The sequence below is a fragment of the Gopherus evgoodei genome, chromosome 7 (genome assembly GCF_007399415.2).
Source record: "Gopherus evgoodei ecotype Sinaloan lineage chromosome 7, rGopEvg1_v1.p, whole genome shotgun sequence".
Lineage (NCBI taxonomy): Eukaryota > Metazoa > Chordata > Testudines > Testudinidae > Gopherus > Gopherus evgoodei.
In genome coordinates this window covers 13684215-13703293 of record NC_044328.1, presented here as the reverse complement: position 1 = coordinate 13703293, position 19079 = coordinate 13684215, and the positions used below count along the sequence as shown (strand labels likewise).

The 19079-nt window shown below is 42.4% G+C and overlaps 1 protein-coding gene across 5 annotated transcripts in view; it reads right to left on the bottom strand.

The window, feature by feature from the left end:
* ATRNL1 (attractin like 1) overlaps positions 1-19079 on the bottom strand; it is a 1022247-nt gene that overhangs the window by 800376 nt on the left and 202792 nt on the right. For all 5 annotated transcript variants that reach the window (XR_004001240.1, XM_030569367.1, XM_030569368.1 and 2 more), the window contains exon 10: positions 6472-6626. Coding sequence is in view for 4 of the 5 variants with exons in the window: in XM_030569367.1 (XP_030425227.1) it covers positions 6472-6626 (155 nt within the window). In the remaining variant the exon portion in view is untranslated. The remainder of the gene's footprint in view (positions 1-6471; positions 6627-19079) is intronic.

Below are 19079 nucleotides of genomic sequence, written 5' to 3'. Positions count from 1 at the left end.
AGGCCTGCTCCAAATGGGCCGAGCTACTCTGCTCAACTTGATTCGGAAGGATAGAGGCCTGTGGGGATCGAACACTGTCCGATGCGGGCCTAGCCTCTGTCCCAGGTTTACTCAGTGCATCGGCGAAGAAGGCTTCTCCCTAAGCTTCTTGGCATGCCCCGTGGATGGGGAACGGTGATAACTAGTTGATGGTGCTGGAGAGTCATCATGCATCAACACTGCAGTGCCCGGTGCTGACTCAGAGTGACGCGCTGGAGCCGCGGTCAGCGCCCACTCCATCAGGATAGCCAGACCCTAATGTCCCTTTCTCTCTTAGGCCAAGGCTTAAACAACTTGCAAATCTTGCAGCGATCGCTGAGATGGGTTTCCCTCAAACAGAGTAGACAGTCCGAGTGCGGATCACTCAGTTGCACAGATCGCCTACAAGTGTTGCATGATTTAAAACCCAGGACACTGGGCATGCCCCAGCCTGGGCACTCTAGCTAAACTAAGCTAACTAAACTAACTAACTACAGGTACCGTACACTGAACGAACAAGCAGTTTTGGGGACAAGCTACAGCAAAGCTGGAGTAGAGCAGTTCCGCAGCACCTTCACTGACGGCAAGAAGGAACTAATGGTGGGGAGGGGTGTGCAGCATCCCTTATACTGCACCATGGAGGCACCACTCCAGAGGTCACTGGGGCACTCCCCTATGGGTACTGCTAGGGGAAAAACTTCTGGCACCGGTGCACGTGGCAAGCACACACACCTATTGTGGAATACACATGAGCAATCACTTGAAGAAGAATAGTTGCCATCTTCATACACTATTACAGTATTTGACATTTAGAACAGTTCATCAAATTATTGTGGATATTAACAGAATGCAACACTATGATTAAATAAAAGCTCGTTGTAAACTCAAACGCTTCCCTCTCATACAAAGAGAAGTTGGTCCAGTAGACGATATTACCTCACATACCTTGTCACAGTATGATTAAGTGATACGCATCATATGAAACAGCTGTAATCTCATCTTTATAGAGTGTGTTTTTCACCGTGTTATAAGTACATTCAAGTACAGCTAAATGCAAACTTTGTTAACCCACATAATTCTTGAAGTGTAACACAATTGGGACCCCAACAATTTGGTCTCTATCAATTTCACTAAGGCCCATTTTATTGCATTCCAATGAATAATTTCCTTTCTGCTTCCCTTCCCCCCATCTTTTTTCTTAATCTTTCTTCATGTCATCCTTTTCCCTGTCAATCCTTTTTCTTTTCAACCATTTTGAGCAGCTGCAGTAGAAGGAATGAAAAATTTCTTAACCAATACTTTTCTGTTAGCAGCTTCTCTTTTCACTTGTGACTGATGGGTTAATGCCCCACACCTTTAGAAATTGGAGGCAGCTCAAAAATTGTTAATAGGGTCTCCAGGACTAAGCCTGCCCTTCTGTTCAGGCCAACAGAAGAGTTCTTCCAAAGCTGCAGAAACACTCCAGCAATAAATTATTTGCATTAGGACAACTTGATATAATGCATTAATTAACCTTAAGAGAATTATATGTTTAAATCTCCCTTAGAGAAAATTTTCAATTTGTATTCTGGTCATTTAGAAGACTACCAGGGTAGGATGAATGAGTAGAGAAGCTGCTAACACAAAGAAAATTATCAGATAAGAAATTTCTCATTCTGTTTGCACAGCTTCTCTCCTCATTCATCACTAATGGGAAGGCGTGAGCAGTGAATCAAGTGTGCATGGATGGGGGAGGATAAGCCTATGTATGATACCAGCAATTCTAGCCATTGAGATAATTGGCTGTATGACCATTGCCAGGAAATGACTGATGCAATAAAGTATTGGATCTTGCAAATATTGACTATGAGGGAAAATTATGGCCAGTCCTTAATTTTACTTCCAAATATCAAGCCAATCTTCCTTAACCCCTTAAGTAACTTTTTTTGCTTTAGATTATTTGCGACTATGGTATTTTAATTTTCATCTTAAATTAAATTTTCATCTTAATGCCCATTATGCTGTATATCTACCGAGCAACAGGAGTGCCCCTTCGTGGGACAATGTACATGCTGCACTTCGTGAATCTTTTAATGTGGAATCTGATGTGGTTCCATGCTTCACCTGAAGAATCAAGGTACTGTTTGATTTGTTGTCTTTTATTCCTGTTACTCACTGTGTTTTGAACATCTAAGCACTATCTGAAAAGTGTTACAAGTGTTACAAGTGTTACAGTGTTTAATATAGACACGCACATTTATTCTTCTGTTTTTATCCTAGGGATAATTGAAACAGGAAATTTAACAACTGACCTAAATAGATCCACTGCTCCAAGCCTGTCAAACCTTTGACATCAGCTGGCCAATTTATATATAACTCCTTGAAAAATGCATTTGTTTGTCTTTTTTACAAATGCTACTTGACAAGCTCTTAGCAGATTACCCATAACAGGTAGGTCACGTTTATCATAAATCAAAGATTATCACTACCTTCTGGAAGCCAAAAATGAGGTGATTCAGGATAGAGATCAGAATCTTAACGCCTTGGTTTGCTGCAAGTTCCCTAATGGACAAAATGCAGGCTAATAAAGCACATGGAAAGGAAGCACATCTCTATCAGTCTAGCAATTCCAGGTATGGGATTTTTTATGCAAAAGCAATCTTTCATCATTTATACTACCAGAACATGGGAGCAGAAACACATAAATCTGGTGAATACCAACTACTGGTGCCAATGGATTAATATGTGCTCTTTAACCTGAATAAAACCATCATACTGTCAAAGACACACTCACTAAAAATGAGGTTTTATGCTTATACAGCTGCCCAATACAAACATCTGCAACATATATGAAGAAATTTTTTTGAAGGTCAGAAACCCTATGGTTCATTTGAGATCAATAATAGAACCTGCATCAATGGTACCAGCAGCGACACATTCTGCTATACACTGAGATATTCAACTATAAACTGAAGCCTCGTGAATTAGAGACTGACATTCTACTGAGATTATATATGTCTACACTACTACTTATGTCGGCAAAATTTATGTTGCTCAGAAGTGCAAATAAACACACCCCTGAGCAACATAAGTTTTGCAGGCATTAAGTGGGAGTGTGCACAGTACTATGTCAATGGGAGAAGCTCCTGCCAACATAACTACTGCCACTCATTGGAGGTGGTTTAATTATGTCGACAGGAGAGCTCTCTCTCGTTGGCACAGAGTGGCCACACGAGCGATCTTACAGCAGTACAGCTGCATCGGTGCAGCTGTGCCACTTCAAGGTCTCTAGTGTAGACATAGTCTTTGAGTCTAGGTACCCACGAGTTCCTCATGCTCAGCTCCAGTAGCTGTTTTGGTTGAAAAGAAGCTGTTCATCTGAGTTTACTGTCACGGGCAATATTTCACAACAGCAAGTTGACAATGACTGTAGGAGGCAGAATAATGAAAGTGATTGTTAATAGCAACAGAAGGAAATTTAATCACATGTCTGAACAAACACTTTTGAGGTATTTCAGTATCCACTCACTTCTCTTTATCTCTATCCATAACACTGTGTTCTCCTGCAGAAGACTTGCTTTTCATGGAGATTCTTCAAATGATCAAATATTTCCTTAACTTGATAGGCTGCTTGTTTCCTGAGGAGTCCCAAGACAGCCAGTCTTTTCCAGCGGAGTCACAAACCAGTCCAGGACAAATGAACACAATATTCTCTTTAGGTAATTTCTTTTTATTTTCCCTTTTAGATTCAGAAATCTCACTGTGAGAACCATTCATTGAACAGTGACTACCAAGAAGCCTTTGGGCTTTTGATTAATCCATTGTTGAAATAATCATAAGAGGAAGAAAACTTTACAGGTTGTTTTATCCATATTTAATTTTTTTTCCAAAACTCATAGTTTTCCTCAATGCCCAAATGGAAGGAAAGGTGTATTCCTTCACTTACATTTCCATATGTACTTCAGAAGATGGATATGATGATTTATGGGCAACTTTATGCTGTAACAAAGAATCCTAGACTTCAGGAGTTCTCTTTTATAAATGTTTCATGATTCACAGTAGTTGGCTCAGTGTATTTACTATAGTAATTCAGAAAAAAAGTAAAACAATGTTGACTTTCAACAATATTTTAAATACACTAACATCTGTTTTTAGTGTTTTAAATCATTAATTGTTTTCTATTTTACTATTGTGATTGTTTTAACTATTTGCAGCATCTTCAGAGCTATAAATGGTGGATTTTATAAATGCCTTCTTATACAATGAGAATGAACACAGCTACCACTATCACAATTTCATTTAGTTTTGAACAGAAAATGAACATATTAGATCAGATTCTCTGGTGTGATCATAAATCACCGAAATTGCTGCTGAATACCTCTTGTGAGATACTGAGTCCCCACAATTCCCTGGGGAAAATGGAGAAACTGAGTATGTTCAGCATCATCCAATATTGGGCCCTTGTTTTATATTACATTTCTTGAAAAGACAATTTATTTTCTGCAGTTTGATTTTTCTACTCATGATATAAGTTTGTCCACAAAGAGGCTATTAATATTATGCCTACTAAAATTAAGTTTTGTTTAAAAAAGAAGTCTATACAGGAAAAAACTTTAAAAAGATAAATTTCCAAACTCTGATATTGTCACAGAAATATAATCAATAGACCTCAATTTTCTTCAGATACAGTAGTAATGCTACCATAGTCTGAATTATTTAACGTAACTGCATCACTCCCAATACTTTCCATGCTACTTTCAAAGAGTTTTGGAAACAAAATCTGTACATTCTAAATTATTCTAATACATCTCTACCCCGATATAACGTGGTCCTCAGGAGACAACAAAATCTCACCACGTTATAGATGAGACTGCATTATATCAAACTTACTTTGCCCACCCTCCCCGTTCCTTGTCCCCTGACCACCCCTTCCAGAGACCCTCCTCCCTAATCACCCCCAGGACCTCATCCCCTACCCACCCTCCCTGTCCCCTGACTGCTCCGACCCCTATCCACCACCTTCCCACACCCGACAGGCACTCACTGGCAGCGGTGGGAAGCAGAGCAGTGCAGCCTCAGTCCGCTCCACTCCGCCATCAGTGAGTGCGGGGAGGTTGGGGAAAGGATGCCCCCCCCCCCGCCGCACTCACCTGCGTCAGGAAGCGGAGCAACGTGGCCCCAGACTGCTCTGCTTTCCTTGCCCCGGACCCAGCCGTGTTGCTGAGGGGCAGCTGGGGAAAGCTCCTGCACTCACCTGCGGCAGGAAGCGGAGCGCCATGGCTGGGAGCTGGCAGAGTGGAGCTGTCTGTGGCTGGGCTGCTCTGCTTCCTGCCACCGGTGAGTGCGGGGAGGTTGGCAAAAGGACGTCCCCCACACTCATCGGTGGCGGGAAGAGGAGCAAAGCAGACACAGCCCACTCCACTCTGCCACCTCTCAGCTGCAGCGCTCCGCTTCCTGTCGCCGGTGAGTGTGAGGAGGTTGGAGAAAGGACACTCCCCACACACTCCCATACTCACCTGCAGCGGGAAGCAAAGCACTGTGGCTGGGAGATGGCAGAGTGGAGTGGGCTGGGACCAGGCTGCTCTGTTTCTGCTGCTGCTGGTGAGTGCGGAGGCGATCCCTTCCCCCAAGCCTCCCCCTCCGAGCGACACGGCTGGCCAGAGCGAGGGAAGCAGAGCGGGCTGCTCCCGGCCCCCTACTAATGCCCTGGGCCACTCTGGGACTGCAGGGTCCCCAAAAGTGCCCTCTCACAGCTCCTGCCCCTCAGACCCTGGGGGAGAGCCTCTGACAGCTCCCAAGACCCTCTGCCCCTTATCAAACCCCTCAGCCCTGGCCTGGTCTTTAACACGCTGCTCAGAGCAGGTGTCAGAGCTTTACTGTGTTATATGCGAACCCATGTTATATCGAGTCACATTATATTGGGGTAGAGATGTATCCGTCTCTTACTTTATAGCTTTAACATCATAAATAAATCAGCAAAACCTTGAATGTTACAATAATTTGTTTCTCCAGTTAAGTAAAGGTTTTAATATGAATGAAAGTCACTGGTTGTTGTGGTATATTTGAAAATAGCGTTTGTGTGCTAACTCATGGTGAAGCAAGGGAGTACTTCAAGGGAAGATCATGAAGATGGACAGAGATATCTTAACATGAAGAGAAAATACTAGATTGTGGTGTTTTATATTTGAGGGGAGAGGGTATTTTAAGCACTGAGAAATATAAAGACAATTTTGGTCCAGTTTTACAAAAAATTTTTGGCTTGCATCCCACATCTAAGAAACTACACAAAGTGATAATGGAAAATCAAAAAAACGTGCTTTCTCACACATCCTAACAAAAAATAACTTATACACTTTCATAGTTCAAATGTAAAAGATACATAGACCTTTTGTGAATGAATTCTTATGTGCTTCATAAATCATGGCTGATTCTTAAACTTCACCTGATAAGTAAATCTTACAATGCAGTACCTACCTATGTCATATGCCAGAAAATCAGCTGAAAAGCACTTTGCACCATTACTCAGAGAAGTATCATTATGGGTATTTCCACCAAAAATCAGCATAGCTCCACTTATTAAGACAGCTGAATGAAGATACTTTGCAAAACCACTCTCTTTCAAAATAGTCCTAGAAAATATAAGAATAAAATAATACATTATAATATATTAAAAGCCTATCCCTTTTATAATAGATGACAGTTATAGCTAGGGTTCCTACATAAAATACAAAAAAACAGTAAAGTTATGTAGAGTACCCAGTGAATATAATATAAAATATACTATTTCTGAGATAATAAATTTGCTCATATAATAAAAGTTTCTAATTCAATAAAAAAATCAAAATTGAAAGATCCATTTTATTATTTTACTAACTGATTTATCTAAAAAATTAGAGCAGCTATGCAATACTCAGGAAATATGTCTGCCTACAAAAAGATTGACTTTTTAACCCAAAATTTCTATTAGCATATGCACACATAATTTTTTGGCTAGAGAAAGAAGAGTTATTCAACTTTCATTACTGTTGTTCTTTGAGATATGTTGCATATATCCATTATGCTAGGTGTGTGTGCTTCTCATGCTCTGGTACTAGTGACCCGTCTCTAGCGGTTCCCACAGAGGCAGCCATGCCTGAACCATGGTGTCACTCATTGTCCAAGCAAAAGGTACCAAGGGTGAAGCTGCCATGCCCACCCTTCAATTCCTTCACACCAGACTCTTAGATGAAAGACTCCAATGTATTTGGGATGGAGGGTGGGTCATGTAATAGACATATGTAGAGCCCTGCATGGGGGATGCTGCACACTCGGGGCAGGCAGCAGCAGCCAGTGACTGAGGCTGGGCCGCAGGTCGGAGTCAGGGCTGTCCAGCACCCGTTTGCCATGCTGCTTCCTGTCCAGCAGCTTGGGCCCCTCAGGCACCGCCAGAATCCCCACCATAGCCCAGCCCGGCAGCTATGGCTGCACTCCCAGGCCCAGGCCCAGCCCGCCGGTTCCTGGGCAGCAGGGCCCCAGCACCCCATCCCTCAGACCCCCTGTGATGCAACACACACTGCTGTTGCTGTGTGCTGTCACTTGCAAGCCCCTGGGAGCAGCACGCAATTCAATTCCCCTTTCCCCCATCCCCCTGCTGCGACACCCCTTCTCCTCGGAATCCCCGCCCCATGCTGCCTCTTACCCCAGTTCCCACCCTCACACTGCCTCTTCCCTGAAAGGCCTCCCGTCCCCATAGCTAGCCCTTGTGAAACAGCTTGCTGCTGCGGGTGTGGATGCAGATACAGGTAAAAGACAGCTAGCGGATTGCTAGTTGGATTGTGGGTTGATCTTGACAGATGCAGATCCACGTTTTTGTATCCGCACAGGGCTCTAGACATATACAATGTAGCTCAAAGAGCAACCATTACAAAAGGTGAGTGATCACTCTTTCTTCTTTTAGTGATTGCCTATTTCCATTAGACTAGGTGACTCCAAAGCAGTTTTCAGGGAAGCTGAGGCTAGGAGTCTCATCAGAAAAGGGACTGCAAAACTATTTTCCCAACAATAGCAAAGGCATGGACTGTGAACTACATTATCAGCACATTACCCACAAAGGCTGTGGATGCTGAGTGAGCTCTAGCTGAATGCACAGCTTTTCCATAGGGGTGTTGTAACATGACAATGCAGCTGGTGATCCACTTGGACAGCCATTATGCTGCTGCAATATGCTCCCTCATTAATTATGCAAGGGAGACTAATAGTTGGGAAGAGAGCCAAAAGGGCTTTGGTTCTGTCTAGATAAAAAGCCAGGGTTTGGCAAACATCCAAACTGTGGAGCTTTTGTTTGTCTTTATGGAAATGTAGCTTTGTAAAGAAAACTGGTAAATCTATACACTGGTTGAGATGAAAATCAGACTCTCCGTTGGAAAGAAACTTAGGACGTGACCTAAGCTGTACCTTGTCCTGGAAAAAAAACAGTGTCTGGAGTGTTCTGTTACTCGGACATGCAGCTCTCCTACTCTCCTTGTGATGTGATGGCTACCAAAAAGCTACCTTTGCTGAAAAGTGTAACCCTAAACAGGAAGCTAATGGTTCAAAAGGGGAACCTCATAAGTACTGATAACTAAATTCAAATCCCCATGTGGAACAGGGTTGCTAATGGGTGGCAACATCCCATCTAGGTCTTTTGAGAACCTGTAGTCATTGGTTCAGAGAAAAACAGTCCTCCCCCTGGTATGGAAGTGGAATGCTGAAATTGCAGCCAGGTGCACTTTGATGGAGCTGACAATCAAACCTGACTCTTTCAGGTGTCACAAATAGTCCAAGATTTTTTAAGTATGGCCACGGACAGTCCCATGGTTAATTGCCCAGATAGAAAATTGCTTCCACTTACTAAAGGGAGCAGCTCTCATGGATAGGGTTCCTAATTTTAAGTGGGACATTTGGGACCATTTCAGAACAATGTGATTCCTCAAAGTCTAGCCAGTGAGGAACCAGGCCATGAAGTTGACAGTTTGGGAGTAATACCCAACTGTGATCTTGCGATATCAGGTTCTTGACTGGAGGCAGGGGAAAAGGTTCCTTGACTGATAGCATGCAGAGGTCTGAATACCACAGTTGTCTTGCCCAGGGTGCCACAATGAGTATCATTTTGTCTTGGTCCCGCTTCAACTTGAGGATGGCCTTGGAAATAAGTGGTATGGGGAGAAGGCAGGGATAGGAGTAGAGCAGGTCCTTGCCTCAAGGGAAAAGAAACATGCCTGAGACAGACCCTGGGCTGTGGCCTGCCCTCAGACAGAACTGGGAACAGTTCTGATGGGTTGTGACTAAGTCCACAGTTAGGATTCCTCCAGTTGAACCACTGATCTTAGAATAAGTGTGTTTGGGGACCACTCATGATGCAAGGTGAAGGATGTGCTTAATCTGTCCACTATGACATTGTGAACCCCCACAGGTGTGATGCTATAAGTGACAAGGAATTTTATGTGCAGAAGTTCCACAGCTTGACTGCCTCCTGGCAGAGGCTCTTTGATGTGGCTTCTCCCCTGTTCATTAATGCACAACACTGTTGTGGTGTTATTGGCAAGTATTTGAACAGTTCAGTTGTGTAAATGGGTAGGAACTGGTGACCTGCTATGGAGTTCGCCCGTAGCTCTAGAATGTTATGTGTAGTCCCATCTCTTGACTGGACCACAAGCTTTGAGCTTGACAAACTCCCAGATGGTCTCCCCACCCCACAGTTGAAGCATCTATTACTAGAGTCATGGAAAGAAGAGGCAGGGAGAAGTCTCCTGCACATATTGTTGTGGCTCATCCACCAATCCAGTGAAGATAAGATTTTGCCAGGGATACATACCAGTCCATCCAAGTGATGTATCTGAAGGCAGTACACTGACCTGAATCATGACTGTATCCCTCTGAGATGAAGTCTGGCATCTAGATTCATGTAATTGCATGCCATCATGTGCTCCAGGAGCTTGAGGCAATTTCTCACTGATGTCTAAGGGGCACACAGAAGTCTCGGATGGCTAGGAGCCTTACTAGCATCAGAAAGGCCCTGCCAAGAATTGAATCCAGAACTGTACCAATAAATTCTATTCTCTGGAGGAGTGCTATGGTCAATTTCTATCAGTTAATTCCAAGTCTAGGCATTAAGCAGCTGGAGTGTTCAATTAACGCAATCCTTCACCCCCTGAAGGGAGCAGCTCCACAGCAGCCAATCATCCTGGAAAGGCTACACCTGGGCATCCAGTGATGGAGGCATAGAGCCACCATTCCCATTTATTTCATGAAAATCCTCAGTGCAGATGATAGGCCAAACGGTAGAACTGTAAACTGGAAGTGGTCTCCTTTTGCTAGAAATTTTCTGCAACCAGGGTGAATGGCTACATGGAAATATGCATCCTTTGAGTCTAGGGCAGCATACCAATCTCCTGGATTTAATGAAAGGATAATAGTTGCTAGGGAAACCATGTGGAACACTAATTGATTTATTTATTAGGTACCAAAGGTCCAGAATAAGCCCCTTTTGCTCTGGTTATTAGGAAGTACTGATTCAGAGGCATACTTCTGGGGCTCCCAAAAAAAGTAGATTCTGCTCTTCTTGCCTCAGAACTGATTTGAGAGATGAGTCCCTGAAAAGGGACAGGGAAGGTGGGAAAGACAGGAATTGGAGGGTATATCCCAATTCCACCAAGCTTAGCATCCAATTGTTGGAGGTGATGGACTACCACACACTTAGGAAATGTGACAACATGGTCTCATGCGGACTGAGGGGAAACCTGTAAGATCTGGTACAGTCCGCATACCATGTTTGATGATGAAGTCAAATAGGCTGTTAAGAGGCATGCAACTGTCTGGATGAGGAAGCTGTGGATGTGGGTGGGGGGAAAGACTTCAAGCTTATACCGATCCAGCTCTCTAGGCAAATACTAGTGCACTGAGTGTGAAACTTTGGGTCTCTATAGACCAGTTGGAAAGAGAACAGGGATTACAATACTTCCCTTTTAAATATATGCAGTACCTCATCTGTTTCAAGGAAAATAAATTACAGCCTTTGAAGTGGAGATCTTCAGTGGTTTGTTAGACTTTGGCGAGAATTCATGAAGCCTGGAGCCATGTATATGGTGCATGGTTACAGCCATTGCCATGACTCTGGCAGCTGAGTCCATTATATCCAAAGAAGCATGTAGAGCAGATCTTGTGACTGTATAACCTTCCTCCAGGAGACACTGACACTCAGCCTTGGAGTCCACAGGCAGTTTTATTAAGGAATTTCAAGATGGCATCCCAATATGAATATTCACAACAGGTCAACAGAGCCTGATGGTTTTCTCTGCACCATTTTAATCCCTCAGTTGCATATATTTTTCAGCCAAAGAGGTCTAACTTTTTTTTTTTGCATCTTTATCCTTAGGAGGCACTTTTGCTCTACCTTGGCAGTTTCTTTCATTTTCTGCTGTCACTACTCGGGAGGATGGTGTGGCATGTTAATAAAACTGCTCATATACCTGAGAGGGAATCTGGTTCTTGTGCTCCGTGAGCTTTTTCACTGGCAGGAAAGATGACTGAGCTTGCTATGAAGTTTTAATAGACTTACTGGCTGCACAGCTGCTTCATTTATAAGGAGAGAAACTTTCGCTGACATAATTGGGTGTAAAATATCTATGATCTTGTGAGGATTTTCTTCCACAAGTTGTATTTGTATCCCCCATAGCATAGCCATTCTTTTCAGGAGTGCCTGGTAGGCCTTAAAATCATCCAATACCAGAGAAGATGATTTGTCTTTCAGGGCCTCATCTGTTGAGGAAGATGACATATTCCAAGAGGACAGGTTACAATCCTCTTGGGGCTGGTTGAGAAATGCAGACCTGTCTGAAACTAACAATGCACAATCCTGAGCCTTGGCCCCTCAGTGAAGGCTAATATTGGAGTCAAGCAGCCTACCAGTACTGTAACAAGGAGACTTTGCCTGTGGGAATATATTTCAGTAGTGTAGCAACTGGCTGGTACTGACTTCCAATGGTCTGTCAGTTCCAAGTTGGCAATATTCCCTCCTCTGGGACTAGTTTCTGTAGTGCAGTGGAGATGATAATCTAGAATCCAGAGGCATCCCCGATGGTATCCAGTAGGGACAGTGATGAGGTTGGCACAGTACCAGAGACCAAGTGTGCTTAGACTCAGCCCTTCAGTCTCTCAATCTTCCCCTGTCAAGACAACTCCAATGAGAGTAACAATGATCCCTAGAAGTTGCCCTGCATTCCTGTACTGGGAGACATAGGAGGGGAGGAGGAGTACTCCCCAGGCCAGGGATGCATGGTATCAGGGATTACATTAGTGGAGATTAGGAGTGAGAGTACCACAGTCTAGTTGCAGATAACAGTAACATCAAATTTCAGAGTGGTAGCCATGTTAGTCTGTATCAGCAAAAAGAACGAGGAGTACTTATGGTCCCTTAGAAACTAACAAATTTATTTGAGCATAAGCTTTCATGGGCTAAAACCCACTTCATCGGTTGCATGCAGTGGAATGTTACCAACTCTGTCCACATATCTATTCAGGGGACACCATCATAGGACCTAATCACGTCAACGACACTATCTGAGGCTCATTCACCTGCACATCTACCAATGTGATATATACCATCATGTACCAGCAATGCCCCTCTGCCATGTACATTGGCCAAACCGGATAGTCTCTATGCAAGAGAATAAATGGACACAAATCAGACACCATGTTATAGTTGATATGGCAACACCCATTTTTTCATGTTCTCTGTGAGTATATATCTTCCTACTGTATTTTCCACTGCATACATCTGATGGAGTGGGTTTTAGCCCACAAAAGCTTATGCTCAAATAAATGTGTTAGTCTCTAAAGATGCCACAAGTAGTCCTCGTTCTTTTTTAGTAACATCAAAGGCTTTCGGTTATCAGCACCATGCATTGAGGTAAAGTAGTTATCATTGGTCTTGGAGCTGCCTTCATAATCAATGGATGCTGTACCAGTCCTGAAGATGCTGGTACCATAGCAGACCCAGACACTGAAGACAACATGCACCTCATGAAACAACTCCAGCAAGACAGTATCAGTCTGAGTAAGGGCAGTACCAACAGGCTCATGAGATCTTTTTCAGCTCTGTCGGCCTCTGGTACCAAGATGGCCCTTTGCCCTGCTGTGATCAAGGATGACAGCTCTAGTGTCTTCTCTAGGGAAAGCAGCAGTGCTCAACAGTCCTGGCTTGTGAAACGGAGTCAATGGCTCTTCCCTGATCAAGACACTATGGAGCGGTATCAGAGAGCAAAGAGTCCCGCACTGAGGATTTTGATGAGGCAGAAACCATCTTTCTTTAGCTTTGGAGGCCAAGATGGCCCTGAATATTTATGTCTCTTTGAGGAATGCCCTGGTGTAGTGTTTCTCCTCCTTTCTCTGCCTTCTAGTAGGGCCAGAGGAGCATAGACTCTAACTGATTGAGGCAGTAGCAATGCAGATTAAGGGTGACCTCCACAGTGATGTACCTGAACTGTTCTACCCTTAGCATCTTGCCTTGCCTCAGCAAATCAGATATCTGTCCTTGAGATGACCTTCACTCAAGCAATTCAGGCAGCAAGAGTGAGGGTCAGTCACAGACATCAGTCTGCAACACCCAGAACAAGGTTTGAAGGTGCAGACACAGGCATAGGTTCCCTCTGGTATCAGGCACAGCCTAGAGTTCACTGATTTACTAATGAGGTAGGCAGGGAGGAAACGAGAAAGAAAGAAAGAAAGAAAGAAAGAAAGAAAGAAAGAAAGAAAGAAAGAAAGAAAGAAAGAAAGAAAGAAAGAACTCGGGGAACACAAACTAGCAAAAAATACTAACTAGAAGTTCAGAGGAACAACTGACAGCATGTTCTTACCACTGAGCACAGACAGTAAGAGGAAACAGAAGGATAGATGTGGCAACTCCATATTTTATACCCTCAACGCAGAACAGGAACAGCACCAGGGCCTCTTGTGGGAGCAGATAAGACCGCTAGTAAGGAATTTCCTCTACACTGCCTCCAACTCTAGGGCTCAATCCTACAAACCCTTATCCATGTGAGTAGTCAAAGAGGTTGCTTGATCAGACCCTTACAATGAATTACATTACTGTACTCTGCATAAATACATAATGAAACCATTTTGCCTTTAAACTTCACATTAACATTGCTTTGAGCTAACATTCTTTCTTTCTTTCTAATTGCATAACACAGTCACCCTAGGGGTGCACTGATTTTTTTACCATCATTTTTACATCATTGTGATTCCCTTATGTGACAGTATGTCTTGTTGCTTTGATATGATGTCAACTGACTAAAAAATTAGAGACATCATTAAATAAAGAATAAGAATTATTGTGCGTAAAGAAGCTGGGAAGTGGGTGTTGAATCCAAATACAGAATCTTGGGCTTCAAAAACTTTTTTTGTAAAAATACCATAAAAGGAGACAGTAATGACTAACTGCAGTACCAATTTTTTTCTGTGATGCTAATAAAAGAGAATAAGTCGGCACATCCAGAAGCACAGCCATACCTTTCTAACTGCTTCCACTTTTAGCCTCCATATTTTTTAACTAAGTGTGAGTTGCATTTTTTTTTTGTTATTTATAATGAATACATTTTGCAGATAGAGCACGAAACACACAAAAGTGTGTTTTGTCAACCTAAAATTAGCTTCACCTTTTAAATAATTTTTAGCCTAACAACTTAATATTTTATGGCCAACATATTTTTCAATATATTATTCTTGCTTTTATAATTATTTCTGAGTGTTCAAAATGTGCTAGATACCTCAAAGCAACAAGTATATGTATGGTCCCAGCCCACAAGAATGTGCAATCCAACTTTAAGAAGACTTAAAAATAGGGTTATAAACATGCAAAAAAGCAGGAAAAGTTGAAGAACAAGGGTAACAAAAACATGCTTATTCAGCTCAAAAAGGCATGTACATATCTTGATGCTCATGTTGCTTTTATTTTCCCCTCTCCCTCTCCTAATTTTTCATAGGCAAGGCAGAAAAAGTTAGTTTTTAGGAGGTATCTGAATGAGGTGAGAAGTGGCTAGCAGAACAGGTTTAGGGAAGGCATGGTAAGCACAGGGTAGCTTGGAAGAAGGTGTAGATAGGTCAGAGAGAAGATGATAAACAGGGTATTGTGGCTGAAATCACTTCTGGAGTGGAGCTAGGATGAAACGCAGAAGTATATATACTCAATTTATGTTTACCACCATATTCTTCATTCTTTGTCCTATATTCTCAAGATTGAAGGCTGACCTATATTATATACAGCTACAAACAGTCTATAATGGGCTTTCTAGTATCTGGGGATTAGCCAGAGAGATCCCTCAACCACACCCTTTACAGAGGTCAACAGTGAGGATGGTACACAAGGTACTACAAGGACCTATACCACCAGAAAATTCCCCTGCACTGGGAGGCTAGGTTAGGCTGCGTTTAAGGCTATTAGAGCAGTGGCAAAGCAGTTTTGATAGATGTATGAATCTAGTACAATATCTCCTTTTTCACAGTTATAGAATAGTATTAATTGTTGATTTTTTGTGTTCATATTTAAAACCCAATAAAATATTTAAATAAAAAAACACAGAAACCTACTATTGTTATATCACATTTATCAACAAAAGTAAATGGCCAAGATATTAAACTCTGGAAATGAGGGTACAGAATAAACTAAATTATTTTGCACTCCATTGTTCTTTACAAACTACAATATGGATTCGATCCTGAAAGGTGTGATCAGTGATTTCACTGGTGATTTCAGTGCAGATGAGGGCAGATAAGTAATTACAGCAGTTGCTCACTTCATAACATTCTACACATACCAGACCTCAGCCTTAAATACATGTCTTTTACCAACAAATTTGGTCTGGAAGTATGCAATTTTGGGATGGAAAGATAGCAAAGTTCAGAATAAACGGTAAGCTAAAATGTTTTGGGGGTTTGTGCCCACTGAAACTCATGTAAGTGTTAGCTCTTGTATTCATCCTCCACGTCCCCAAAGTCACTTAAAAAAAAAGTGTCCCTGTGTGCTCCTACATATATCAGACAGATGTTGAGAAACTAACAAGACTTGTGCTTAACTTTTACATCAATCTCAATGCTTCTCTTTGTTCCATTTCAACCTCCTGCCTTCTTTGTATGTTATCTGTTTACACTGTAAATGCCTTGAAGCGTAAACTATATTGTCTTCATACCTGTATGTTACCTTCCTGGCACAATGTTGGTGCTATAAAACTAACAACTAGCAATGATACTTCAAAAGTTGCTAAGTTTTACCCAAAGTTACCACATGGTATTCTAAAATCCAGTTACTTTGTACCCTAAGTGTAAGAAAATCATACAACATCCCAGATGCCACTGTGTGGTAATTGTAAGTGTTCACTTGTAATGTGGTATAACTGCTATAAATGGATACAGAATTAAAAAGAAAAGGAAAACTTCTCAAAAATATCACAAAAGATAATGTACTATATATAAATGTGTAGTCAATGTTACAATTAATCGCTGAAAAAAAATGTTTTTTACCACCATAGTATCATCAGAAGAAGAACTGGAACTGCTCCCTGGAATGCTCTGGTAGCTTACTAGCAAACTGGGATATTGCTTCCCAGTTTGAAAAGTCATACTAAGACAGCAGAGCACTATGATTGGCAATGCAGAACTGCAGAGATGTTGTAGAATATTTTTTCTACCCATAAAGTCAAGCTTTTTGGCATCTTTATTCTTAGAGGTAACCTTAGCTCTGACCTGTCAGCTCCTCTCATTCCCTGCAGCCATCGCTAATGACCTAGGTGTGGGGTGTAAATAAAACTGCTCAACCCCAGGAGATGGAACCTGATCTTTTTGTTCCATTCTTGTAGCAATTAGTGGAATGGAGGAGGAATGGGTTTGCCGGATTGTTTTAGTTGGCAATAAGGAGGATGCCTGCATGGGAGACAAGAGAGAAAAAATCCTAGTACTGACTGTGATGTTTCTGTTGTGACAACTATGAATTTACTTGAATTGTGACCTCAACTGTGCAAAATATGTAAAAGTTCAGAAGATATTACAATAATCCATAACAAATTATGATGGGAAAAGACATGAAAGGGAGACAAGATAACTGAATTCAGCTAAACCAAAAAGACCACGTTGCCATATTCAAAGACTGTATTAAAATTATGCTAGTTAAATAACAGGAGATATGGAGCCAGAAGTTAATGAGCAAAAATTGGTAGTCAGAAAATTAGGCCTAACTGGTGGATAAAATAATGAAGGGCTGGACTATTGCACCCATCACTCTCTTTTTGGGTCTTTAGAAGAAAGAGTTTTGTGGGGAAAGGACAACAAGGAAAATAGATGGAAAGAACTGACAGAGGCTACTGGAGCAAGCTTCACTATCATGGCTGCCATCCCCAACATTTCCTGGGACCCTGGACCTTCATCACCCTGATCCTGAGAGGTGACCTGACCAAAATAGGCCAGACAGAGGGACACCCAGATGACATCACCATACTTACCAGCTCCAGCTGGATCACAAACACCACCTGGGATAACAGTTATCATCATCTTTGATTCCCTCTAAGTCAAGAAACTGTCAAACAAGGGGGCTTTACCTTCTAAGACTGGACTTTAACTACAACAGTAGCAAGGACATCACCAAACCATCTCAACTAACTTCGTCCCTTTTCCCAAAAAAGGACAGTTATCACCATCTTTGATACCATCTAAGAGATTGTCAAACAAAAGGTGTTTTTTTTCCTTCTAAAAAACTGTCTACAGCTAAAGGAAGAGAGATGTTAAAATGAAAACCTTATTTAATACTTTACATTCCAAATGCTTTAATTATTTTTCTTTTATTTTCTGTATCTTTAATAAAAGATTAAAAGGATTTTTAACAACATGTTTGCCACGGTGCTAAGTATGCGAAGGTCTTTGTATACCAAGCCCCATAGTTTGTTTAACACTGTTTAATGGACAGCAATTAACTTATGTTAACACTTTTAGCCCATATATTCCAACTAAGTTAATGAAATAGGTCAATCAGTATTGGCAGGAGAAGGCTGCCTTCTGGAAGATCAACATGTGTGAGGGAGTGGCATATCTGCAGGAACTAGGGGTGCTACCATAGCTCCTGGCTTGAAGTAGTTTCCATTATATACAAGGTTTACGGTTTGGTTCAATGGTTCTCAACACCCCCACTATTCAAACTGTGTTGAGGTAGATCTGGATGTTGAAGAGAAACTCCAAGCCATCCAAGGGGGCCACTGCGGGGACTGGAACAGTACTGGGCCCCAGGCACATCTGACCCGACCATCTCTAACAGATGTCCTCTTGGAATCACGCCGACAAGTGTGGGAACAGGAACAGAAAGAAGCTCTAGAATCTCCATATCAGGATACCTGAAATTTTATCTCTGATTCTGACAAGGAGTCAGAATATTTCAAGAGCCAGGGTGGTATGGTACTGGGAGGGGTCCTCAGAGATTGTAATTTGGATATGCATCAATATGATGCCAGAGGAAGCATAACAGGTTTCTTAGCTGCTGGTATCATTTGGTATGGAGGACCCGGTTCTGGCCCAGAAGTTGGCACCGGCACTGAGGTGGGCAGTACTCTAATACAGTGCTCCAGTGTCCATGATCTTGACTGCTGCACTAAGCCTGGACAAGCATCCTCAGTCTGCAGACAGGGGGAGGGCAGTACTAGGGTGACTGGACAGCAAATGTGAAAAACTGGGACAGGGGGTGGGAGGGTAATAGGAGGCTATATAAGAAAAGGCCCAAAAATTGGGACTGTCCCTATAAAATCGGGATGTCTGGTCACCCTAGGCAGTACTGTCAGGCACAGTAAATCTTTGGCCACTTCACAAGCCTCCAGCATGATCAGCACTGATAGGGGCTGTTGACTCACAGGAATTAAGGATGACTGCTCTGTCACAGCTGACAAAATAGCTGATCTTGATGGTTCCTGGAATTGATGGCTCAGGTCTGACCGTATAAGCTGGTACCAGGTAGCAGTGAACCAAAAGGCATGCTCTACCATAGGTCCTGGACTGGCCTTCTGTGGAGGAGTCCCAGGCTGGACTTCCAAAAA